General features: G+C 46.2%; 1 protein-coding gene across 2 annotated transcripts in view; it reads right to left on the reverse strand.

The window, feature by feature from the left end:
- Nucleotides 1-837: 837 nt before the first annotated feature.
- NEK6 (NIMA related kinase 6) overlaps nucleotides 838-27422 on the reverse strand; it is a 42629-nt gene continuing 16044 nt past the window's right edge. For both annotated transcript variants that reach the window (XM_065737354.1, XM_065737355.1), the window contains exons 3-10: nucleotides 22923-23063; nucleotides 22579-22641; nucleotides 20739-20849; nucleotides 17368-17476; nucleotides 16047-16154; nucleotides 8036-8130; nucleotides 4045-4158; nucleotides 838-1502 (exon numbers count right to left, since the gene is read on the reverse strand). In XM_065737354.1, the coding sequence (XP_065593426.1) occupies nucleotides 1392-1502; nucleotides 4045-4158; nucleotides 8036-8130; nucleotides 16047-16154; nucleotides 17368-17476; nucleotides 20739-20849; nucleotides 22579-22641; nucleotides 22923-23063 (852 nt within the window). In that variant the 3' untranslated portion in view covers nucleotides 838-1391. The remainder of the gene's footprint in view (nucleotides 1503-4044; nucleotides 4159-8035; nucleotides 8131-16046; nucleotides 16155-17367; nucleotides 17477-20738; nucleotides 20850-22578; nucleotides 22642-22922; nucleotides 23064-27422) is intronic.

A 27422-nucleotide genomic window follows, 5' to 3' on the forward strand; every position in this document is an offset into this window, starting at 1 on the left:
GAACTGCTAAAGAAGATGGCAATAAATTAAACACATTGGCATGGGAATGTGGGAAGCCATGTGCTGCCTCTCCTACGTCCTCATGCAGGTTTGGATTTCCTCAGGCTCTGGGAGAGCAGCAGGCTCAGCTTCCTGCTGAGGAGCCACGACAGAACGACACCTTACATTAATGATACCAACATCGTTCACAGCAATGAGGACTTCTCGCCGCCCTACCACAGCACTCAAAATTCGGTGGGAAGCAGCTGAAGAGGGCACTGCAATTTTCCTTTAAGTAGAGAGAATCAAGTTAAAAATGCACTAAAAGCATCTATGAGTATATAGCCCTCTAACCCTAAACTTAGGACAAAAAAACCGTTAAGGCCTGTGCTCATGTCTTGGAGAAAACCTCGTGACACGGAGACTGCGCTGGGACCGCCGCGCACAGCCCGCCCCGCAGCACTGCAGGACACCAAGCATCCACCCCACCCACCAGTTTGGGTTGGTGCGGAGTTCTAACTTGGTTAAAGATGACCCCATCCGATCAGCTTGAGATTTCTGTAAAAATTCACATTCTGAAAATCAGCTTTCACAGTTAAACAGACGGCGCTGATCCTTACGTGGCCTCAGATGGAGCATCTCAGTGCTGGGGCCTCGTGTGTGTGCCCCACAGACACTGCAACACTGCTGTGCTGGAGAGGGAGGAAGGCCCCGGGGCGGGGGGGTCCCTCCCCACCTGAACGTGAGTCCACCTCTGTGGCTGCAGCCAAATTAACAGTAAATGCATCGGCAAAATACGCTAAGTTTTCAGTTACAAAAAGATGAACTAAATGCATTCCTACCCCTTCCCGCCCCCCACAGCCCTCCCAGGTCTAAGGCTGAAGGAGGGAATTAATACAAACACATAAATGGATGCTTTAAAATACACAAAGTACAAACTGAAATTTGCTATGAACCATTTGCGGAAGAGGCGAAGTAGCAGTTATACAAACGACACAAAAATCTACTGTAATTCTTACATTAGTATAAAGTGATTTCACTGAAGGAATTATCTCAGTATTTCACATTACAGTTAAGATAGGAGAGGTGTGCGAACGCTGACACCCCGGTTAATATCATCTAGCCTAGATTACACACGACAGTTTAAGAAAAGACCCTTAAATGATCTACACCTGTAACATCTTATTGGCTTAAAAAAAAACAACAAAATCACTTGCAATACCTCACAGAATCTTCACTTTAAAGCATGACCACCTTGGAAGAGTCCTTGTCAAATAACCTGCAGAAGTAATGGAGCATCCTGCTATGAGGGCTCCCCCTTGCTCGCTCGCTGGGCACCACTCGGTTTCATCTGAGAAAAAAAATTCAAGTAAGACTAAGCTGTGCTGGCTTTGAGAGTGTCTGCAGATGGTTCAGGTGCTGGAGGTCCACACATGCATTTGTTTTGCTATTTGGTGCACGTAACCGATGTCGGGTCTTTGATCTGGATCAGGATATATGCACATGCTGACCAGCTCCCGGAGCTGAAAGACAGAAAGACACCGGAACAGAAACGAATCAGTTTATTTCTTACTGGCAAAGGCTCCAGGGCTGTTTGACCTCGGATGGGCGCTGAGCCCTTCGTGCAGCTGTGCTGGATGACTGCAGCACACTCCTGTTCCACCCCACCTCTATGGAAGGACCAGAGTTAATCTGTACACGCGTATCTTAAGACACCAGCATTTCCTAGAGAGCCTTTGTGAAGGAGAGAGACGGAGAGCGGTCATTGATTATGTTTAATAAATAAAATGCAGAAGGGCTGAAGTACCCCCCACCTCCCTACCCCCTTTATTGTGCACATGAAAGATTGTAGCTTTTAATTATACAGACACTGAAAGCTGCTCGTACCCCCGAGGCATAGGGAGAAACAGCCTTGAGCCTCTGATCTTCTCACATCCTCCCAGTAGCCACAGTGCCAATTATTTTAATGGTAATTAAAAGCATGACCCTACAGCTATCAAGCGCACAGTTCAGCTGCATTACTGAACGTACCCAAATGAGGCTGCAGCTCTGCACCCCGTGCTCCAGGCTGCTGCGGGGCCCCACGCCATCCCAGCAGGAGCTGGCAGCCCCGACCTCGACGCGCAGTCCCAACTGGTGCCAACAGTTACCACTGCGTTTGTTTCCGAGACAGAAAACAAATCAGTCTCAGCTCCTCATCATCATGAGATCTGGACTGGAGGAAAGGCCACAGCCAGGAGGCGGTCACAGAGAGGCACCGCCACCTGAGCGGGCATTCCTCACTAAGTGCTCCATCCTGCTCACCGAAGCATGCTGCACGGGGACCAGCAGCTGCCCTGCAGCAGGGCTCCAGCTGGGGCACGTCCCCAGCACTGCGGTAACCTCACATGGCTGATGCTCATCTCTGCCCCGGGAGGAGGATGGAAGGCGGCCGTCCCTCAGCACTACCGAGGCTGCCCCAGTGCTGGCGTGGCCCAAAGCATCCGCCATCGGCCCTAAGGAAAATGAGCACATCCACACGGGGACAGCAACAGCGTGGGCAGCGCTGCCTCCTGCCCACTGCTTACTGCTGCATGAAGGTGCCTTACTGCTGCATGAAGGTGCTGCCACGCTTGGCGCCGAGCCCTGCGGGATGGCTCCCTGCAGGGACAAGACACCAAGCACCTCTCCTTCAGCTCTGCGCTCCAGCAGCACCTGAAAATCCAATCTTTAAAAGCGGCACGAAAACAAACATTGTTTGCAGTGGAGACATCCTAAGAGTCAGGAAATTAGAGCTCTTTGTGGTTCACGAAGGCAGCAGCAGCTCACACAGCTACAGCCAAAGGCACAGCCCTCTCAGACTTTGTCAGGCATTCTGTTAATAGTGCATGAACACCATCTGGAGTCTGGTTCTCTGGGACCTGGCGCCTTTGAGCTTTAAACCATCCTTCTCACCCCGGATTGTATCACTACACTACACACACTCTTTAGCACTGCCAGAGGGAAGCAAACAGACAGTAATTGTAAAGACAGGAAACACATCTGTCAACTTACACTAATTCTTGCTGCCAGCAGGCATATCCTGAGCTGCACGCTACAGCAGCACGGCAAACGTGAACGCACAGAACCGGGACGTGCTGCTACAGCAGCCTGGGAAAAAATAATCCACTTTTCCACAACGCTTCTCCAATTATCTTTTTGCTGGAGTTCCTTAACAAGAGGGAACTGATGTGAACTGTGCAGAGGCCCACGGGACAGCACTGCCCTGACTGTGCCCATGGCTCAGAGCTGGGGAGCTCTGTCCGGGCGGGCTCTGCAGTCCCAGCAGCTCAGCCCTGCACAGCCTGCAGTTTAAAACGTATAACAACATCTAAAATGACGTTAGCCTTTGCCTTTCAAACAGGAGGCACCAACGACTGAATGGAAAAGTAAGGCAAACTGCTGGTTTACCAAGGGAAAGGAAAAAAATCAGAAAGAAACCAGCTCCAAAGGCCTCGAATAGAAACAACCCCCATACCTGCAGCCCAAGTGCAACACCTCAGAGCAAGCAATGCGCAGCAGCAATTTCATTTTTTTTATTGCAGCCCAGTTCAGTGACTGCTCCCCATCCCTCACCTTCATCTGCATAAAACCCAGACTTCAGAAACCTCCCTCATTCAGCTTGGGGTACCAACAATTATCTTATTAATTACACTGTTCTCCTCTTCTCCCTGTTTTAAAAACGTAAGTAGTAAAGAAAATTCTCCCCCTGTACGAAGCTGAAGGCTGCACAGATGAGAATTTAAGCACGGTTTCATGGTATGTTATTTTAAGCGAAGGGAAGCAAAGGAGAGGGCTTTCCCACGGTTCATTGGCGGGTTTTGCCAACGTAACAGACTTTCAGCCTCAAAACCCTCTCCATGTGAAGAAATCACATTAAGAAATCTTCCTTTCTGCCTCCCTTCAGCGCGCTGATACCCAGAGGCACAGCACCGCGCTCCCCCCACTCCACGCGGGGCGTGGGGTCCTGCTCCCACTCCTCTCCTGGGAGGGGGAGGCTCTTCCCTGCACCCCCACCACGTCCCCTGCACAAACACTCCCATTTACCTTCTCAGAATAATGTTCAGCTGGAAGAGGCGGGTAGTCACACTGCTCTATTTTTTGGCAAAGAGAAAACAGGTTCATTTTATCTCCATAGAAAGGACTCTGAAGAGCTGCCATCTGGAGAGAAAAACACAGACAGCATTTCAGAAATGGAAAAGATGTAATAGCCCTCCGTACTGCTGGTTTGCAAGAGCAAGTTCTGTGCTCTGACGGCCATCAAGCAGCACTGCTGCTCTTCAGCCCAGGCAGCAGCTCGGAGCCACACAGCCCTGCAGCTCTGGACCTCAGCACGCGGCGAGCTCCCCGTGCTTCCCCACCACTGTGCTTATTTCTGCTGCAAACACTGCAGATGTGGGACACTGCACAGCTGGGGAATTCCACAAGCATGCAGAAGAAATGTTCCTCTTGATTTCAGTGAGAAATAGGATGCCTGTGCTGTGGAGTGATCCGTCAGACGCCCGGCAGCTCCCAGGGCTACGAAAACCTCTCACACATGATCACCTCAAAGCAGCTCTACTGCTCCTGCTAACACATTGTGCTTTCACACTCCTCCGTCACTGCCACGTTCAGAACTGCCAGTGCACTTGCTCTCCCTCCATGAGTGGTCAATTTTTAATCAACCGCTACAAGGAATAAGTGGATTAATTCTGAATTTGGCCACCTAGAATAGGAAGAACCTTAGGAATGTGAGTGGTGCAGCTCTGCCTTTAAAGAGTAACTACACAGCTCAAAACAAACATCCTCTCCCCGTGGAAATTTGTTGCTTAGGAAAGAACATCCTGAGCAGATTTGGGAGCCCAACCAGAGAATCTTTCCCTCGTCAGCCTCATCTTCGTCCTCTTTGGATTCTATCCCACTAATCCAGATTTGCATCTCCAAACCCACGACAGATGTCTGATGTAAACAGACTGAGCACACGGCACGGAGAGCAGGACCATGGGCTCCTGGTGGGGAAGAACTTCAGCTCTGTACAGAGGTGTTTATCTGACACCGAAGCGTTGGGAGGGAAACTGCATCTCTGCGTGGAAAATCACCCACATTGCAGGCTCTTGGCCAGGAGGTCGAAATGAACCCTGAACCACGAGCCCAGGAGAACAGACACTGCACAATGTGCTTCTTGAACCTACAAAGCACGGCACAGGACACATCTGCTGGGTCCTGGCAGGGCCAGAGGTGGCACAGTGTCAGGGCAGGTCGGGAGCTGAGCCCCAGGGCCCCACTGCCCACAGCCTCCATGCCAAATAAGAGGGCAAAAAACCTGAAGGCGTATTCCTACTGCAGTCGTAACGTAACAACAAACTGCTAATGAGAGACCGAGAGCAAACTGCTCCATCAGACACACAAGTGGAGAACCCAGCACGCAAAACTGTTCCAAGAGGAACAGCGGTGGGCGCACTGGGGGGGGCACAGCTCAAACAGCACCTCCCACATTCAGCAGTGAGATCAGTAACTCCCATTGGGTTCAAAGGGATTTTTCCGTTCCCACCAACTTGTCTTTCCACGTGCAGTGAAGTGGCCACGTGCAGAAGAGAAGGGATTAAAGGGAACGATGTGGGTTTCTGGGGCTGGGAGGGGGCACAGTGTGTGGTGCAGCATCGTTTGGGTTCGCTTCCGGCACTTTGATTAGAGCAATTACTGAAGGACAGCAAGATCCCCATTGGAAATGACCACCATGCAGGATGACTGGTTAAAAAAATTCCCGTGCAGGAATCGTTGGTGTTTAAATTGATGGTCTTGCCAGAACCGCTAAAGCCATCACTTGCAGCTACATTCTGGGAATTAACAGCTTCCTTCTATTCCCTGAAGTGATCTCGCTGACAGATTTCTACAGGAAGTGAGGGACGAAGACAGTTCCTACTGTATTGATAAGATTTAATAACGATCGCTGCATGATTATCAACGTCAAAGTTCAGCGGTGCTGTCTGACCCGGCGTCCCAGACCCCGCGCTGTTCTGTACATGCATTCCGCCGGACACGCACGGCTCTGACGGCAATTGGTGCGTGACATCCCCTGCAGTTATCTGGAGAAATATCAGAAGTGACTCACAACCAAACAAACGCTGCTCCCTTACTTTTAAGCCAAATGGAAAAAGATTTTCATTGCGAGGAATTAGTGGGGGGAGAAAAAATGAGGCTCTTTCAGAGATACGTGAATTGGGTCTTTAATTTTCCAATATCTAAAAAGTTTTAAAAGTCAGATGGCTCTTTATCTGTGAGCACAAAGTTGGGAACCGGCCAGTCCTGCCTGGAACGTGCGAGCTCTCCAGCTCTCGTTCACAAAGTAAAGGCTTACCTACGTAGGAAGTACATTTAGAAAGGCTCTGGATGCCAAATCTTTCACATTATTATAGTACTGCTACCGTTTAGTGCGCAATTAACTCAGCTCCTTGAAATATGAGGAGTGCTAAGACTACTGTGCCATAAGGGGACCATATTGCCTGCAACAAAAACATATCTTAGCACAACGCTAAATATTTCTCTCTGCATAAATCTGGAGTCCCTTCTCCAGCAGCACCCTCAGCCTCAGAGATGGCTGCAGGGCGCCCGCCGAGAAGCTGAGACGTGGGCCACCTCCCGGAGGACATGTGGGCACGGCCCCACCCCAGCACCCTACACTGGGAACTCCTGGGCAGGTCTGACACCACACAGCTGGAGTTCTTTGCAGTGGTTTAACCTACGTGGTTGGGGCCCAGGTTCCTTCCCCTTGCTCCTGCTTAAAAGAGTCTCCGCGCTTGTTTTCAGATGGCCACAGGAGACCCAGGGACACACAGCTGTGTTCTGTCACCCCACTTTTCATCAGAAATTCATCCCACTATCTCACCAGAAGCATTACAAAGCCATCCTCCACTGAACACACCAGCTCTTCTACGGCTTGTCGCTGTTGATTCAGGAATTATTCAAACTCTCAAATTCTTTCTCTGCAGCTGAGATGAACGTGATCCACCATAGGAGCGTTTATTTTATACCATCTTGTCCCAAAAGGCATTTTTTTAAGCCAGCTGAATTGCATGCTTAACTACCCCTGCTTTCCTAGCTGCTCACTTGCAAAACAATTTGCATTCCTGTTTATTCCCTCATTCCGTGTGGTTATAAGAAATTGCAGTGAGAAACAAAATCTCATCAGTTCACATGATCTGGAATTAAGTCAGGAAAGCACAACCCTGGCACCCGGAGCCCTGTGTCCCAAACAGATGTGAGCTGCTGTTTTACAGCTCAGCACACAGCGGTTCTCATTCTCAGGGCCAGGGTAAGACTTTGTAAATGCTGAGGTGCACTTCCACTGGGATTCAGAAATGATAACGTGCATTTAAAATGACTGGTGACTCCAGCACTGTTCTGACTCTGGCTAGGAACAAGATCACAAAGTTCCAAGCACTGATACTGAATCCCTGCACTTCTTTTTTAAAACACGTGAACTTATTACACGTACAGAACACCTATTTTTCCTTTTGCTTTTTAAGAAAGAAGTTCATGCAGTCCAACCAAGGAATGCCCTTTGTCCACAGGACATTGTGCAGCTGCAAAACACCGCAGCAGTGTTTGGTTACACCAATGGGAGTTCACGTTATGTAAAAACTCTGCTTTTCTTTATTGAAAGCTCTCTGAGTTAAGATATTCCAATTAGTCAGAATCCAATTAAACAAACCAGTGGCTTACATTCAAATGATTTTTCTATTTGTGGAACAAATGGGATTCGGGAGCACCTACGAACTGCCGCCCTAATGCAGCTCTGCTCACAGCCCCAGGAATGAACACAGCCCAGTGCCGTCCTCGTGTCCACACACTCAGCACCTTCCATGACCTACTGCACTGACTGTGTGCGTGCACTGCGTGCCACAGCTCCCCTGTTGTTCAGGATCACAGATCACGCGATGAACACCAGGAGTTAACTTCCCATAACGTTTGAACAAACCAGAGAAAATAATTTCGACCGACTCGAGTGCTGATTCACCGCACTGTGCGGCTAAGAGAAATGGGAAGAAGAGGTACTTACTTCATACAACAAACAGCCCAAAGACCAGATATCGGATTTAAAGTTATAGCCGTTTTCATGTATTCTTTCTGGGGACATATAGTATGGAGTTCCCACTGCAAAGAAAACGAACAAACGAGGAGTTACCATCCAAGAAAGAGACGGTGCGACCGGCATTGTACAGAAATATGACTTAGCTGAAGGATGAGGGTTAGCAGAAACAGCTCATTAGAGTCTGGCACAAGAATTTGGAAAGAATTTGTGCTTCCAAAGGCATATTCTCATCTCAAACCAAAAATACAACCACATGAAACACCCGATGACTGCTGAGCAGTGCTGAAAGCATCGCTTCTATTTCGGAAATCTGAGGAAAGCTTTCTTCCCTCCTGAGCCACCACTGCGTCCCCCAGGGGCAGAGCCACCAGAAATGATCGTTCTCCGTTGGGTCACTCAGCAGGAAATGGCAATGCAGATGTCACGGAGGTGCACTGCTAAAGTGAGGATCCCACGACAGCACCTCACTGAGCCTTCATTTGCCACGTCCTGCACCAGCAGCACAACAACCCAGCTCCACAGAAGATGGGGTGCTCTTGCTGAGGGTTCAGGGCACCACTTACTGGACCAGGCAGCGAAAGCCTGGCACCATGCAGGTATTCACAACTCTCTGCAAGAACCGAGGGAGTAATTCCAAACTTCTGAACAGTTCCAGCTCCGTTCCCATTAGAAGCTGTGGGATTTCCATGTACTTCCAGGAGTCTGTGTTTTATCACAAGAAATTTACTACAGCATTTTGGACAGGACTTGCAGGAAATTATTAATAAGTTCCTTACCTCAAAAAAGGCTCTTTTTTAAATCCTAAATAAGTTTCAGTTGTGGTACTGAAAATACAAGACATCCTGGCAGTTTTAACTAGATCAAATAATCCTCAGATACATCATTTATTAAAACATCCAAGGACTTCCTATGCTCCCTCCTTTCTCATTCCTTCCCATCCTCTGTCAAGTTGTGGTTTTTTTTTTTTTTGCTTTTGGCATTCCAGCGCATCCATCTCTTAATTAAAGACCTTTTGCAGAAGATGGCAAATGTTTATTTTGCCTGTAACTTTCAGTTTGCAATTTCTTCATCCAAAGCCCTGACTGCAGACAGCTGAAAGATTCCTGAGCAGATGAACAACGGTGCTGGAGGCAGAGGGGGGAGAGCTGCACCACCTTCCCCAGCTTTCCTAAGGGGTTTGCACACGGTAGGAAACAAATTACTTCTGGAGTGGAAAGCTCCTGAAAGGCAAAACCCCCCCAGAGAGCACACAGGGCCCAGCACAAGGTGGGGTGGTCTGCCATCAGTGAGGGACCCAGGCAAAATCACCCCGGGCTCCTGGAGCTCAGAGCACGCTGCATTAATTAAATAGGTGAGTCCAAAACTTGGTTGCATTCCCATCATCCACAAAATCAAAACATGGGCCACAAGCCCATTGAGACAGGCACTGATATATCACTGACAGACACACATACATTGTCCAGCTTTGTGTAGAGGAGCTGCACTGATTCATTTCCTCCTTAAAAATATGCAACTGGAGAAGAAAGTGATTCACTGCATGACGTTCTTGGTTTGGAAGTCTCCATTAGACGTGAACACATAAGGCACATCCCAACTTTTAACTCAGTGCTTCTTCTCAAATCTGAAAGAAACCTTCCAGACTAGATGGAAGAGACAACCAGAAGGAAGAGAGCCTGCCCTCACCGGCAGCAAGTAAAGGAGCAGTGTGCGGGGCTGCGGCTCAGCCACAAGGAGAGCACGGAGCCCATTGCGGCCCTCGCTGCCCAATGCCCGCGTGGTGCCAGCAGCGGCCTCCAGCAGTGGCTGCTCTTGTATCAGTTATTCTGGGTCACTGCGTGACAAGCTCAGAGCAAATAACAACGTGTGGGCTCTAAAGTTACGGTCCTGCCTCCCATGTTAGTGGGGGTCTGCTTGGTAGGCTAAAATTGTCGTTCCAGATAACGCCTTAAAACAACGTCCGATCAAAGCAAAATGACAGGGTTTGTGACACGGATGAGTGCGTTATAGACCGTATTTGATTTTTTGTGCATTAGTCTGTTCCATTACATTAATAGGTCTGCGGAGCAGTCCATGCCTGATGTGATTTTATGAAGTCTACCTTGCACATTTACCTATCATTACTGTAGTGTTGTCAGCAAATATATGAACAAGCAGGGCTCTGCATTTCAGGACTGATGCATTAATTTTTAAATAACCATCATGATAAAAGACTGACAGGCCCAATTCTCTTTATGGCCTGTCCAACATTATGTGGGAATCTCCTGTAATGAGCATCTTCTAGAAAACCGCACAAGACTTCCAACGCAATCAGTCAGGGCTCACCATTGCATCACATTAGTCAATTTGACAAGAACAGTCTAATCGGAGACTATTAATCAGAAACTTTCTTTGGCATTTGCCCAGCTGAAAATACAGAATATTGTTCAGATTCAATATTAATCACCAGCTGCTAGAGTAATGCCTTTAAAGTTACGAAGGTTGCGGAGCCGTAGAGAAGATTCTGACTAAGCAAGCATCTTCCCGTTCTATTCCTGGAAGTCAAAGCACTTCACTCGGATATCAGCCTGCCTCAGAGATCTCAGAACATCTCTTCCTACCCTCCGAGCACTGCGTGTGCAGCTACAACACCCACACGGACCAGAACGGCTCCGGTGCAACATCCAAGGGAGGGAAGCACTAATTATTCTGAGCAAGATGAAAAGCGGGCTCTCGTGTTTCTCCAGGAAAACACACAGGCAAAGGCAGCAAAGTTATTTCAGAAATAAAACTCGCACACCTTTGCTCCAAACAAACAAACAGTATTGGTGCAGCTCCAGCAGCCACGGATACCCCGAGCTGAATTCCCACCCGTGCCCCAGGAACGCCAGGTGCAGCACTGCATTGCCTCCAACTCAGAAAGGCACTCACTGCACAGGGAAGGTTACGCTCAATGATCTTGAAAACATTTTTCAGCTTGAATCAGAGGATCAGAGGAGTTCTGCTGCGAAAGAGACAGAGACTGAGTTTGTATGCACACAATTGTTATTTTCTATATGGAGCTTCCCCCTGCACAAATACAGTTTAGCCAGGGATCAATGCTTCCCATGAAATTTATACTTGGCTGCTCACAGGCAAAAATAAAGAGAAAATCTGATCCATGTTTTTAAAAATCTCTCTTACAAAGAGTCTCATTCACTGAGTGTCATGTACCTCGGGTTGGTCTCTTGCAGCAGTGCTCTCCCACACCTCGGGCACACTGCCAGCGCACCAAAACCAGCGCAGGACATCTCTGACCTTCCTAACAGGCTCTGTATGTTTCTTAGAAAACGCTGTAAGATACAGGCACCTCTTGAACCTAATGAAAATCCACAGCCATATTTGGCTAAAAAATACAAAAACGACTGAGAAAGCTTTTATCGCTTTGCCTTCACCAGCACCTTCCAGCTAATCTTTAATACAGAACTGAAAGGTGTTTCTGAACCCACTGCTTTACTTTCTCACAGCAGGCAACAGAGTTCTGCCTAGGAAAGAACCTAACGAGTTCTGACCTTTATTGTATCTTTACAGAGCATTCCCAGTTTCAAATCAAGAGATAGCAGAGCACAACGTGGGCCTCAAAGGGGTAGTGCTGATTAAAGCACTCCTTCCTTTCAGAGATGCTCCGCTCATGTCAAAACAAACTTCATCGTGTTGTGAAATACTCATCATTTTTGAAACACGTTCATTACAAATGAGAAAAAAAACAATGCTTGAAAGCCAGTGATGCCATGCACGATAACTCGGCTGTTAAACACAAACAAAACTGAAACAATTTAAAGATACTAACACAGTATTTCCTGAGCAACTAGCTTAGCTTTAATGCTCAAGACACTCTATAACATGTGCCATGATGTTATGAATAATATTTTAGTAGGTTTTAATAATGCTTGGTGGTGCAAATACTGTAGGGAAGCGGTTCTGCTTGCAAGTGCACCACTCCCACCTGCCTCATTCTCTCCAAACAAGCTCATGGGCTCCAAAGAAGTCTCAGTATCACTTAAAAGGTGTCTGGTTTTCAAGTATCAGTTGCCAAAAGTTTGCAGTACTTGGAGGATATTTCCAGATATTTTCATAGAAGAATAATTTGGGAACTAGACCAACTTTCAGGCATTAATTTTTGTATTCTGTCCTATTTTGAGGAGACTTAATCTGCTGCTAGTCCTCCGCAATCTGTGAGAAGACACGAAGCTTCCCATGTTCTCAGCTGTCAAGGATAAGCTTCTTTAGACTGCTGAAGAAATGTTAAATAATAAAACCTAGATGCGATACAGCTTTTCTCTGCATTGGGATTATAAAGAGAACAAACAATGAAACAACCCAAAACCTGAGCAGCCCAGCTCAGGCCAACCACAGGAGCAGCTCAGCCGGTGCTCGCCCTGCTTCGGCTGTGTGTTAGCAGCATCTGTGAGGGGCTGCCAGGAGATGGGCAAGCTGCATCCCAAGCACAGCCCTGGCAGATTATGTCAAATAAAATAAAAATGAAGTTGAAGTCATTAAAGTGTACCTCAAAATCTCGGTGTGAGGTACACAGGCTGTCTCAAGGAAGACAAAAATTAATCTAGTTATTCCTACAAAGTAGAATGTTTTCTGCATAATATTTCGGCTGCTCCTAGGAGGCCTGCTGATATAAGTTCTCTGTTTTACATTTTAAGTTACAGACAAAACCTCGCAGGACTTTTAGTCACTCTTTTCACACATAGCTATTGCAGTACAGCTGCAGTAACTCTGCAGCAATTGTTTCTTACATGAACAGCACCTCAGGAAATATCCAAAAGCCAAAGTTCCTCAAGATGCGATACAAAGAATACTGCCTGCTGTAATACCAGGCAGACTTCTTGACTGTGTCTCTCTCTCTCAAAAACCAAACCCCTGCCCCGAGGTACTCATACTTCGTTTCAGGTTTGTGACAAACTGGCACAGCAAGCCAGTATAAATAAAGGGAAAAAAAACAACAAAATTTATTTATAAACCAGTTCCTCTCATGACTGCGGAGCTCCTCCCCGTTCACCTGTAAATCCCACAAGAAATGGGGGGATGTGCAGCACCTCACGCACCGACCCATGGCAGAAGGTTTTTGCCTTGCACACATCCGCTCTGGGACACAGTGCTGTGCAATAGGGGAAGAAGCGCAGGGATGCAGCGGCCGTGGGCAGGAGGTGCCCAGCAACCCAGCGCAGTCACCCCGCACCGCACAGGGCTCCTCGGCCTCTCCCGAGCCGTGCACGGGCAAATCTTTCATTTTTCTTTCATTACGCCGGCATGTACTGTCACTTAATTTTTATGTATGCAATCCTTCCTGACAAATATGATCTGCCGCCCGGTAATCCGTCTGACGTCTGTTCTGCTCCTCGCTCTAATTGCGGCTCCCATCCCCGGCGCGGCGGCACAGTGGTACACCTGTCAGACGGGTCGTGGCGCGGCCGAACGCCCCTTCACGCCAGCCTGATGTCGGCGAGCGCAAGGGGAGAGAGAAATGAGCTGGCTCCGTTTGCACAGGCCTGCGCTGGATTCATGGGTCAGCGGCCTGCAGCAGGCCTGGGCCGGTTGCCGGGGCAACGGGGCTGTGCTGAGCACCCGGCTCGGCCCGGCCTTGCACTGCCATCCCTCACGGCTACTGACACAAATGTCTTCATCACGCCAAAAACCAGGATCGGAAGCTTTCCTGCTGCCACACACAGCCTATGCGCCTGGCAAATGGATGATAAACCAATAAATAAACACAGCTTCAAGCATGCAGTACTTTCTGACTGCAAACGCTCTCCTTTTACTTGCAAGGACCGTGAGCGGCAGTCTGCCCGTCCCCACGCAGCAGCGCTCCGCATCCTGCCCGCCCTCAGCGTGCCGCTGGTGCCAGGAGGGGCAGAGGAGGCCCATCTCTTCCCATGTCCTCCTGAGGAGCTCCCAACAGTGGAGTGCAGCACTGGGGATGGCCATGGGCCTGGCTGCCGCGTGCAGCCGGCTTCCCGGCCCCAATTTATTCTTATTAATGTAGTAAGTGCAGCAGTCAGACTAGATAACATCACATAATTAGACAGTCAGATTTGCGCCTGTTCAGATGATGAGGTTATAACTTTCTGTGAAGAGGATTCATTTTAACCTTGTGAGTTTAGTGCACGTATCCTAGGATAACTCGATGCAAAGGGAAATCTAACCTTTTATGAAAGTAAACTGGAGAAATGCCTAGGCTTCTCCCAAACACACACAAAATACGGCATACACCTTCCTTCTTTGTGCACTGAGAAGCCCCAGTGTCATTAGACAGTCTCAACTAAGCCTGTATTCACACAAAGAAACAGCAGAGCAAGAGTTGCACTCAGTGGAGGAAATCGAATGGGTGAGGACAAATAGGGAAACAAAGAAGTTCTGTGTTCCAAAATCAACAGAGCATGCTACGTGTGAGCGCCCTGACCGTGCCGAGGGGAAGGGGTCCTCCTCTGCGGGAACACGGAAGGGCCTGACTCAACAGACACGTCAACACAACTGGAAAACGAGCCACCTCTCGAGTGCAGGCACCTAGGGCAAAACTAACAACTACGGATGATTTTATACTGTAAGCCAAAGAATGAGCTCTGTACACTGTGCACTTTTCCACAGCATTATAATTAACGCTAATTGTAAGATTTTTACGAAGTAGTTTCCACGTAGTTCCTTCACATTAACAAACCATCATTCTTCATCTCGATTCAATATGCTCGAATTACGTTCTCCTTCAAGGAATGGATTTCTCCTGAACACCACAACTTGCAGACAGGACAAAACACGGAAACAAGAAACGTTTTTTTAAGAATTCTCTTACAGGATGTGAGAAAAAGCATACAGCCACTCTGGTTTTCTGCAGCTTTTACTTTCTCTTGTAACAACACGCACAGAGGTTCACTGTAAGAAATCAGTTTGCTCTGTCAGTTTTATAGACACTTTCTAGAAATCTTATTGTAGTTTTAAAATGGGGCAAACACGTGAGAAGGTAACACAGTTAACTAAAAACGGTGTGTATATCAATTGTTGTATGGATTTTATTGTTTTTTCCATTGGCTTGTCCAGAAAACTTTGTATTGCCCTGACTCCACAACAAGGCCAGGGGCTCCAGAGGGAGGGAAAGAGTACGTAAACTCTGAGATCTGCCTGAATGAAACCACTTCATGGATGCAAAATGGGCCAGAAAACAGTTCAGTGTTGTAACAGAAGGCTACCTCCAGAAACACCCTGCAAGACACACGGAGCGCCAGTTCTGCTGAAGACATCCACTGACTGTGAATGCTGCTGTCTTTGTGATAACAAGAATCTGGGATGAACCAAAGCATACTAGAGTAGAAAATAAAAATTCAGAGAGATGAGAGTCTGAAAATAGGATACAATTCAGTAAGAATGAAAGCAGAGTACTATGCTTCCGCAGGAACAATCAGCTGCACAGACAGCAGAGCAGGAAAACAACCTTCAGATACGTGGAAGGCATTAAGAAAACTTGGATCTATTTAGCTGAAGTTGAATTTCAAAGTGAAGTCCCTCTTTGGAGCAGACGAGCTGTGAGGGCCTTAAATACCTCCCTCATCTCAGACAGCATCACCGACCCCGTTCAGCGGAAGACAGCTGAGCAGCATCTGCTGAAAAACAGTGGTGGTGTAACATCCAATTCTAGTAAGGAGGCTGCAGGCAAACACACTATTTGGAGTGGAAGAGCTGCAATTGGTACATTCACTATGAATCACACCTTTAACAGGCCAGACGTTCCAGAAAAAACCAAAACCATCCAGTGCAGGTTTTAGAGCAAAAAATATCTGAGAATTTCCATCGGAATACACCATCTGTATCAATACCATTCAAGAAGGAAATCACAGAGAACAATGTACGTGCCCACCAAACCAAGCTTGTCATAATAACATAACAGATAGCACTTCCTTTGAACATCACAGCTGACAACCGTACAGCAGTGCTTGTTTAATGTTGAGCAGAATCATCTTACCTAAGGAATGTGCTGCAGTGGTTTTAGAACTAAAAAACCGGCCTAATCCAAGATCTCCCAGCTTCACCACCCCAGTGGCTGTTATAAACACATTGGCTGGTTTTATGTCTGCAAGAAGAAAAAGGTAGAAGGTCAAAGCCACAAAAGGTTATTTGGTTCTAATACTGCAACAGAAACATAGCCTGGAGCATCGCCTGTACAGGACAGAGTCAAACAGAACCGTGTTTCCTTACAGCTTTGATAGGTTGAGTCTTCCATGACTTCAAGTTCCACACACACACAGCAGAGCACACTTCTCAACACACAAGAAACACCACTGAGGAAAAGTGATTGGGAACAGCACCACACAATAGCAGCGACCTCTTCAACCGATGGAATCAAAGCAGTGCTTAAGTTTGCTTCCTTTGGGGAACAACAGTTTTCTGCATGAAACAATACTGCCCACCACCCACAAATTGCTGTGCTGCTACACTTAAATTCCGGGCTCCTACAGCCCGTTTTCCCTGTGTGCTGTAAACGTTACTGCTTTCCCAGGCAGTCACGCTGGGCCAAAAGCGAGGGAGGCTCTCACAGTCACAGCAGACTAAAGGCACGGGATTCCACATCTCAGTGACCTACAGGACGAGTAACTCAGGTGCACATAAGCTACACAAGGGGTGGAAACAGAAGCAAGAATGACATCACACTGCTGATAAAATTGGTTAAGAATTCACTACTTCCAAGAAGGAAACAAAGGGCACGAGCAGCAGCAGTGGGTACTAGTGCCTTCTGGATACTTGCACCTCCTGGCTCAGGCCCTTCACTACGCACTTCATTTACACTGAAAGAAGTAACGCAATTTCTGGATAAAGTTCAAAGCAAAAAGACAGGAGATGCAAAATAATTAACAGAAATGGAGGACAGGCTACCGGAGCGTGGGGCATACTCGTATTAGTACTTGAGAAGAGCTTGCAAGAGAGGAAAACTCTCCTAAACTCTCTAAGGTCACAACTAATATAATGAAGACTATTTCTTAGAGAGTTCACTGTATCCAGTAGTCTCAGCATTTTACTTCTGACACTTTTCTAATGGCATGTTTGACACTTCTACTTAATATCAGTGTCTGGAATACAAAGCAGCTCATCTTCCTAATAGCACACTCACTTCGGACTGAATCCTTTAACAATGAGGCAAAAAGACAGAAGGAGAAATCCATCTTGCAAGCTCCAGCCTCTCTAAACATGCATTGGCTGAACATCAGCATAATTGTTTTTGAATGTAGGCGCTTACTAATTGGAACATTATATTATTATTCAGTGAAAAGAGACTGAATTAATGTTACCTCTGTGCATCACCCTGCGGGAGTGCATGTGTTCAACCGCACTGCATAACTGCACAAAATATTTCCACACTGTCCTTTCTGGGATTAACCGTTTCTGCTTCTTAAAATACTGTGGAAGGAAATAAATAAAAGATCAGTGAAAAAGCAACATATCTGACTAGTTCCTGGACTCGTGTTCGTCAGCTGCCAGTGCTCGTGTCTTCCGGATCTGCAGCAGCATGACTTTTTTTCTGATTAGCTTTTAACTCCTTCTCTCTGTATGCAAACTTCAATGCAGTTCACTAATTAACAACTATTACAAAAAATACGCTTAAATAGGTTTGACATTTCTGAATGGACACCAATTATAATCAGCGTTAATCTCCTTAATTACCTTGCAAAACATATTTAATGCCTCAAAACAACAAATGTCTCAAATATTTTGCCTTAAGTAACAAAAGATCATTAAAAAAAAATCTCATAAACATTCATTACCGTACAGTCTATTAACAACAAAGAAATGTGTTTCTTCTAAGAAGATGGCCATAGCATCAATAAAGTATCTGCATTTCTTCCGTGATCAGGTAGGATAATATATTCCTTTTCATGCATAATAGGAATATTAAATTAACTGGAGTATCTCTAGTGAGATGCAAAGACACTGCTGATCAGGACACACATGGGTTTGGAAGGAGCCCGTTTTTATGTGCATTTACACAGCATCAGGCATAGCCGAGTCCAGATCCTATGGACCTCTGGGTGCTAAAAATTCTCAGATAAAATAATCATGAACACGATGCATGCAGTAAGAAGCGGTGTGGCACGGGGATGGCTATCTCCAATACTTCAGTCTTCCTCCCCAGTAACTTATTACGGGATAAATAACCAGCCGCACACGGCAGTGAAGGCTAAACACGACGCACCTTCAACTTCTCCATTCCAGGAATGCGCTGCAGCTGAGCACGTTGTGCAAAGTGCCACAGCCTCCCCCAATGCTTCCCAAAATTGCACTACTTCCAATTATTGGTCCCTGACTTCTCATTGCCTCTTCCTGTGCTAGACACCGAGCACATTCTTCCTCTGGAGCACTAACAAAACCTGCTTCCAACACACTTGCAGTGGTTTAGATTTACCCTCAGCCTTTGATATATAAGGTATTGTGGGATAACGACCAGCTCTGAAACGCTGTACATCCTTCTAGCACTCTACAATCGCATTTCTTTTGCATCATACCCTTGAGAATTTCAGTCAGCAGCATGCAGCAGCAAGAATAAAGGAAGGAAATTGGCTGTTGCCCCTTTCTGCATCTTGTGCTTTTTCCTCTCAGCACAGACATCTGATGTCCGTTGTCACATTTTGTATTTTATGTGAAATGCTGTTACTGGTTCGTGTTTGACTCGAGTAATGGCAAATTTTATTTTGCACATCAGCTGTGAAGGGGCACGACCGTGCAATTCCCCAGGCAGCAAGTCTGACAGCTTGCAACAGTTTCAAACCAAAACTTGATAGAGAGCACAGAGGAATTACAGCGGGTGAGGGATAAAGTGTTATATACATGATAATATTATTTAATTTTCGGTAAAGTATTTAAGAGTGGATATGCAAGACCACAAGTGATAATTTTCTAAATGTCATGTCCAATAAGACTTGTCTGACATTTACAAGAGAGCCCCAACTCTCCAGTGGGTTATCCAGCGGCACTCCGTTACATCAGCTTTACAATACCTCATAAATAATGCAGGCAACAGGGGCGTGACAAAGACAGTCCCTGTTTTTATCACTCTCACACCTTCAGAGTGCTGCTGCTGCTGCTCCCACCGCCTCTCCAGCACCGAAAATCCTCACGTCAGCCTGAGCTCCCCAGGGATGGGGGGGGGTGCTGCAGGAGCAGGCAGCAAACCTGGGTTTGGCAACTCTGCCTCCAGCTGTGCTCAGGAGGAGAATTTAATTCCCTGCTGGTGTTTGGGTGGCAGCTATTTCATTTGTTTCCCTTTATGAAAACAAACAAACCAACATCTGAATTCGAATATCTGCACCGCTGAAGGGCACGGTTTGTGTGACCCAGGAAAGGCCCTGAGCATTCTCCCCACGTGAAGATGGTGTGGGAGACCAGAGCTGGGAGCTCCAGCAGAGGGAATGCATGCTACGTGTTATAATAATTTTACCATAACCAAACAGCCAATTCTGACTGACAAAAACTGCATTCATCAGTAAGAAAAGTTTTAAACTAAAAGCTGAAAATTGCAACAGAACACAACTATTTTCATGCTGATATCTGATGATTTCATTGGTAAAACTTCTCGTATGCTACGATTTAAAAATAAGACAAATACTTGCACAGCCCAGGAAGATGGCAGCCCTAACTCTGCCCTCGCAAACCCCACCACTGCCACTACCAAAGGCCTGTGACAAGCTGTAAGTTTCCTTGAGCTGCTGGGAACAAGGAAAGCACGACACAGGAGGAGCACAGTGCTGGGCACTGCCTGGCCAGGCTGGGTCCCACACACAGCTCTGCCCCGACCTGAGTCTGGCATTCCTCATAAGCTCCACTCTCGGCTGCAGGTAACTACTGAGTGACTCTCACCTTTCAGTAAGGAATACAGGAAGCTCTGGCTCTGCTCTCACCCGGGGCACTTTCCCTGTGCACATTTTCATGGGAAGTGTAAACCTAGCCACTGACTGTGGACTCAGCACGTAACTTGTTTGACAGCCTTTGGCCTACTGCCTCATAGCTCTGCTGGCAAAGGAAACAAATCTGCTAATAAAATGTTTTAACTGTGACAACAAGGAGGAGGAGAACTTTCCAAACATTCATTTATGATAATTACAGAATAATGATGGCAAAAAAAAAAAAAAAACCAACAGGTAAAACACAGAGAAGGTTGAAAGTGCTAACAAACATGATATAACACATCTGTTCTCACAAGGGATGTATGACTAAAGATTAACATGTCAAAGAAAATATAAAAGCAGGTGGTAACAGCTTAACTAAAGCTTGTTTGCAGTGATACAAGTATTCCTGAGAGCAACATAAGAGAAGAGCAAGTACTTGAAACATTTTCTCAAACCCAAATCCCTGTTGCAAGGAAAGTCAATACAGTGCCTTGAATACCTTCAGGGTGGCAGACAGGCGATGCGAGCACCGAATCCAACAAGAACTGAACGTCCCCGTGGGATATAGCATGCACCCACCACCCCACTCTGCAGCCTCTGCTTTGGGAGGGGTTGGACTGGATGACCTCCTGAGGTCTCTTCCAACCACTAACAGTTCTGTCACTGCCCTTTGAGAGGGCTAACCCCAAGGAGCACCAGCGTGTGCCATCCCATCCTGGAGCTGCCCCGTGGCTCAACATCTGAGCGCCTGCAGCCCCTCAGAACCAACACATCCTTACCTTAATCATCTGGGAGAGATCACCAGCATCTGCCAGCTCCAGGACAATGTTAAGTTCATTGTCTTCAATGAAGGAATCCAAATATTTAATTATATTGGGGTGGTTCAGTTGCTGCAGATAGAGGGAGTGCAAAAAGATGCATAACAATGCAGTGATAACACAAAGATACTCAACCTGCACCACTTTTGTAATCGTTATGCAAAGCAGTTGATAACAGGTGCAACTACAAACTGTGCTCTGGGTTATCCTAGGAGGAAAGTATGTGACAGAAGCTCCAAATTCCTGCTGACCAAAAGGACAGCATAATAAAGTGTGTTTAAAGAGCAGCATGGCCCAGAACGGGGCAAAGCTGCCTCTCCTGTGCTAAGCACATTTTTAATGCAGTGTTCGGAAGGAAACTTGGTAAGCATTAACACCACACATACAACCAACCAACCCAACAGAGCCAGAGTCAGTTACTGATTATAGCACTCCCTACTAAAAACAAGAGTAGAATTCAAGTCAAATCTGATGGAAGTAAAATAATGTGCAAACTGCTTGCAGTACATTGGTCTATTATTCCCATTACTTATGCTTACATATCCATTCCTTTTATTTGAGTACAGTTTTTTTCTTATGGTATCTTTTTTCCATCAGTGTTTTGCATGTGCTCAGACTGTTAGTTTACTCACAGACCTAAATTAAGAAACTTGCTCAAATTAAAATTTATCTCGATATTTTATGCCTGAATTTCTTAAAATGGAAACCTGTAATTTCTTAGGAGAAAATGGAGAACCCAGATTTCTCCACTCGTTCCTTCTTGCTCATTTTACATTACATTTTCTTTCGCTCACGCTCTCAGAAATGCAGTAAATTTAGAAACTACTAAAGTGAGCATTTCATCTACTAAACAGCTGTGACTCAACCTGCCTATTTCAGGGGTTACAAAGCCAAAAGAAACACTGGTACAATCCATCATGCTAATCAGCCTCTCTGCATGCACATTACGGGATAGATTCTCCTTTGCGATGCCTCGACACTGGCGCGCATTAGCACTAATGGGATCCATGTGCAGGCATCAGGAGAGGAGCATTGCCACCAGACACAGACACAGATAAATAAAGAAATCGCAGGGCCCATCGTCTCTGGGCAATTTCTCTCATGTGTCTGCTCTCAGATACATCAGCCTAAGAACAGACTGCAAGGCAAGAAAGCACCAAAGCCCCGAGCAGAGCGGGTACTGACACCCAACGTGCGTCGGGATGCCTCCATCAAACAAGCTCTCAGGGCACAGCTGATGCCAGGGCACTGCACGCTGCTCCTGTACGTAAAGCTAAGCCTCTGACTTGAGAGTTGTTTTCTGCTTTATGAAGGATGCTCTGATGGGAAAACTGCTGAGCCTCCCGAGGCATTGCAGCCCAACAAACCTAGCCCTAGCCCTCAGCACCACGTGCCAACAGAGCACAACATCAAACCACCACAGCTGGGACAAGGAAGGCAGCACTCCTCTGAACACCTTCCATGCTGGCACTTCTCTCTTCCTGCATTCCAGCCTCTGTTTAGTTGACCCCATACAACAAACACCTAACAGTGTTTAGATCTGAGCAGTGCTAGCTAGGAAGATTCATTTGCCTTCAACAGCAAATAACAATTAAACAACCTGCACAGTAATGTGCACAGTAAACAAGATACTAGAATGCATGCAGACTGTCAGCAAATATCCCTGCTCTTCCTCACCCTAACTAAACCAATTTCTTGGAATGTTGTCTGGTATCCGATAAGTCATTGTGCAAACAAACAATCTGATGCCATCAGCTGGAATTCTTCCTCAAAACAAAAAACTGAAAAATAGAATTCTTACCTTCAAGAGGTCAATCTCTTTGATGCAATCTTGCCTAGCCTTGGCATCCATCATTTCAAAAATCTTCAAAGACAAAAAAGCAGATTTAAGTGAAACGGTGAAAAAATCCAAGCACTTATTCAACAAGGAACTGATCTCTCCTTCCTGACTTTGTAGCTTCTACTGCAATGAGTGCACACACATGCAGCCCGCAGACCAAAGACAAATGCTTTCTTTATTCTGAAGCCACTTAAGGGCCAGCAGTAGGGTAAAACTCATCTCAGAAGCTGCAGTCAGTATTCCAAGCAGTGTAAGAAACAGTCCCATTCTGTTCCCTAACAGAAAGGCTGAATTTCAGTGCTCACCTGAACTTTCTTTAACGCCACAGGCTTTCTGTCCAGAAGACAAGTTGCTTTGTAAACTTCACTGAACTGTCCTCGTCCAATCTTCTTCTCTATCTGAAAGTCTGCCAGCGTGCAGCGATACGGGTACGACGTTAAATGTCTCTGTTGAATTAAAACAAATTAAATCTTCAGCAGACAGCCCCAGCACCATACCCAGGGGCACCATAGCCAGGGGGAGCATGCCACAGGAGATGGCAGCTGCCAAAACCTCCCGGCACAGAGGGGTGAGGGTGGGAACAGACTGAGCACAACAGCTCAGCCCACCAACTCCTAGCAGAGCAGCACACACAGCGTGAGGATGTCTCACAGGGTGTAGTCCTCGCACCAGACCTAGGACTCTGGAGAACACATAACACACTGCCCTAATGTCCACGCAATGCCTGCTAATTAAAGTAGGCACATAATTGGGTATTTATCTCCAGGCCATCAGCAGCAGCTTTCTCAGTTTAAGTTCCCTAAAAGAGCAAAACCACTCATTTTCACATGAAATGACACTTTGCATAATTCTTTTTGAAACACTGAAGCCACAGGTACAGTTTTCCATCTATCACAATGAGCATTTAAGTACTCCCATATTATGAGGAAAGGTTTTCATTTCTCCAGGCTGAGGACAGTATGAAAAGTGCTTCATTTGCAGTTATGCACAACAGCTGCCCCCAGAAATGAGAAGCCCACAGCACAGCTCCCCTGGAGCAGCAAGAAACTTCCAGCAAAAGCTTTCCTGCCTGGGAGTTAGTGTTCACAATAAAGGTAACATTTCTAATGAGATTTTATGGAGCAGCTATGACAAATCTTTCTCTTATGAAAGAAATCCATAGTAGGATCAGGGACGGTACCTGTTTGCTCATCATGAATCATCAAACTGTGTGTTTAAATCTACAGAGCCTAAGTGCAAATTAGTATTTTAAGCATGTGCCAAGAAATATCTAGCAACTCCTTAACTTGAAACTGTAAATAAATGTTAGCTGGGTGACAGGATGTGTTTGGCCCCACCACTTGCCACGCTTAGCAGCTGAAGTCTGCTTGCCGTGCTGGAGTTAATGCTGCATGACGACTGGACACCTCAGCTGATATGTTCTGGCATCCTCCAGGACTACAGCTGCACATTTACATATGCAATGACCTAGATTTGCATTCGCTATCACAACCTATCAGACCTAATTAAAATAATGGAGCTTCCGTCCAGGCTGGAAGATGTTTGATTGCAGCACAAAGCAGAGAGCATGCCCGGGTCAGGCCGGGCTGCAGCACAGCTCCCTCCAGCCCCGGGCAGCGCCGCTTTCCCACGGCTGTTTGAAATCCTCCTGTGCCTTCTGCACGTGCACGGAAGCAGGTAACTCCGAGGCATCACCTTACACATTTAGCACACCTCAGAAACACTGACCTTCTCAGGACATCGCCCCTGAATCTGGCCTTACACACACTGCTTCTGCCAGGACTTCTGACATAGGGCACTTCTTATTTCCCCCAGGCTCCATCACTACAACTTTCCATGAGGCTGTCAGAGAACCAACACCTATCTGCTCAAATAAACCCTGACCTTTACTTCTGCAAATCTAGGAGGTTCCACACGCAAATTTGGGTGTACGATTGGATAACGCCATTATTTCCAGACCTACTGGTCAAAGCTAGATTTGCTCACTTTCAGACAAATTCAGGCTCAGGGCAGTGTTCAGAGCTCTGTGAATACAGGAAGACCACGAGCCATCGAGGCCAATGACACAGCTTGAAAGAAAAAAGAAAAAAAAGAAGAAAAAAGAAAGAAAAAAGCCCTGAAAAGCGAAGCCCCAGAACCGTAAAGACACTGTGAAATGTGGCTGCTTGCACACGGCTGCTGGAGGGGCAGCTGTAGGAAGGGGACAGGCTGGGAAGAGCTCATTCTGAGACAAAGGCCGTTCTCTTCACACACACAATGAAGTCCCATTTTTCTAGTACTCCATTAAAAAAAAAAAGCCAAAGATTAAAGTCAATTAATTCCTCATTCAGATAAAGAGGCTATTCATTTTTCAGAACTGCAGAGATCATTCCAGGAACAAGCTATTCTGGACTACATCTCCAGCATACGGGCTCTCTTTCAGATGTAATCAGTGATGCAAAAGCAAGAATTTCAGAGCTCACAGAAGTTATGTGGCAACAGCCCTCTGCAAACACTTCAGGGACAGGTTTGCCAGAACTTTCAGCCTCAGCATTTTTTTTCTACAGAACAGTGTCAGTAAGGCTTTATGATACAAAAAACAATGCAATAAAGACTTCAGTTATTGTAACTTGCACACCCCCAAACAGATACACAGAAGTGGCAAGAAATTAACAAAGGGTCAGTGGGAATCCCTACCCAGCAGGTCATTAGGACACGTGGGCAACGTCAGAGAACAGCATTAAAATACATTAATAAACAATCCTTGCTCTCTTTTTGCTTTTCTTTGGACTCAGTTTCTACTCCTGCACTCAGGTTCTCAGCGATGCCTGCTGCAGTGGCACCATTCAGGTGCTGAGCTGTTTCCCAGACAGAGGCACTGCTTCTCCTCCACAACGCTTGGTGACTTACCTGGCCCTCCTCACTCAGAGAGGCAGAGAACAGGGCCCAGCTGCAGCCCCTTTGCTCTCACGAATGTGAGACCAAGAAATTTACCTCTCTGTTATTATTTGAACACTGAGGGAAAACAGAGTGGTCCTGAGAGCCCTCCCCGCAGCCACCACTGCCACTTCGGGCAAAGGACAGAGCACAGAGGTGAGACAGAATGAAGGCAAATCTGCTGCACCCAGAGGGGTGAAGAGGACTCCAGCCCAAAGGAGCTGAGTAAATGGGAACAGCCACTGCCCAGTCCTCAAGGAGAGAACCCCAATCATTAACACCAATTAACGATACGTTCAATTGCTTTGCTGCAGTCTGACTGTTGTGTGCAGAACTGGCACTGGGCAGCAGTGTGCAGGTGCTATGGGGCTGCACGAGGCTTACGTTACTTTTCATCAAGCTAAAAATCGTTAAGGAGTGGTTAATCAACAGTTAAAAGTCAGACACTACAGCCCTTCGATAAAAGCTTCTTTCCTGTAGAGCCGTGCAATGAAATACTCTTCAGAAGAGTAAAAAACATACTCGCCCAATTAATTTTTTGAAATCTCATTAAAAAATTTAGCCTGACGAAGTCATATGGTTCTGACCTGAATTTTAATTATCTTTATGCTGGATATAAGTTGTTTTTTTTTTCCTGATATTTGCAATGCATCATTAATTTTAAAGCAACTGTTTCCTTGCTTCTAAAGTGCATACTTCATTTGAATGACATTTACCATTAACTAATTTCACCTTTAGAAGACATCTGCGATAGGAGATGGAGAAGCTTTAGGCCCTACAGCTGAACACGTATGCACTACAGGCAATGATTTACATCAGCATTTCAGAGCCTCTCTACAATGTCCCAAACTGTACACCATCCCCACTCAGTAACACTTACCTGAAAAGAGCTCCGTATACTTTGAGGTTGAAATTCCAGTGTGAATTTATGAGAACACTTTAGAACAGACTGATTAAAAAAAGAACTTCTGAGCTCACAAGAGATGAGGAAACCTTTAAAATATGGATTATCCTCCAAGCAGGCAGTCAAGTAATTACTGAAGAATACATCAGGTTCTTCATTTTGTGGCTTCAAAACCCGACTACACTGCAGTGTGAGATATCCCTCACCCGAAACGTTACCTCCAAGTTAAAGTTTGCTGAAGAACTTGGCTTGAAGACAAGTTTACATCGACAGCTATGTGTAGTAGTTTATGACAAGAGAAGAGAGAAATTCATATTAATGTAGAAATAAGCTAAGCAGTTTGGAAGAAGCTGGATGGCACACGACAGGCCATCCTATGCCATCAGCAGAGCCCTCTGAACGCTCAACTCGTGCTCATGTCTAAACTGCATTTGCTGCTTCTCTTAACACAAACTAACAAAAACTGAATACAACAAAATCAAAGCAGTTCTCCCTGCAGTCCTCATCCTTCTCCAAACTTCCCATTTACTGTGGGAGCCCCCCCCCACGACCTGCTCTTAGCAGCCTTGAGGGGAGGTTTCACTGCACGGAGACCACGCGGCACAACGAGCCCACTCAGCATCAGCACAACAGCAGCACACAGATAACTAGCTACTAATTACATTTAACTATGTCATTACAAATTCTAACATGTGCTCCAAGATGCCATGAACATATCTGCTACACAGGAACACTTCCTAATCTTGTTCATGAAATAATTACACGGGCTCTATCCTGCCAAATGAGGCAGTAATTAACCCTAATTGCTCAAAATGCAACTGGCTAATTCTAGGAGATTAATCAAGGGGATTCAATTATTATTAAGTGACTTAATATGACAAATTGCTACATTAGGAGAGGGGGGCTTTGCTCCATGTGATGCATTTTCCAAGCAGTGCTGTGTAAGATACATTCATGGCCATGCTCTACATGCAGGGTGTTGACA

Source organism: Cyrtonyx montezumae, unplaced genomic scaffold (assembly GCF_038088225.1).
Source record: "Cyrtonyx montezumae isolate F1298 unplaced genomic scaffold, pur_monq_1.0 scaffold_20, whole genome shotgun sequence".
NCBI classification, from domain to species: Eukaryota; Metazoa; Chordata; class Aves; order Galliformes; family Odontophoridae; genus Cyrtonyx; species Cyrtonyx montezumae.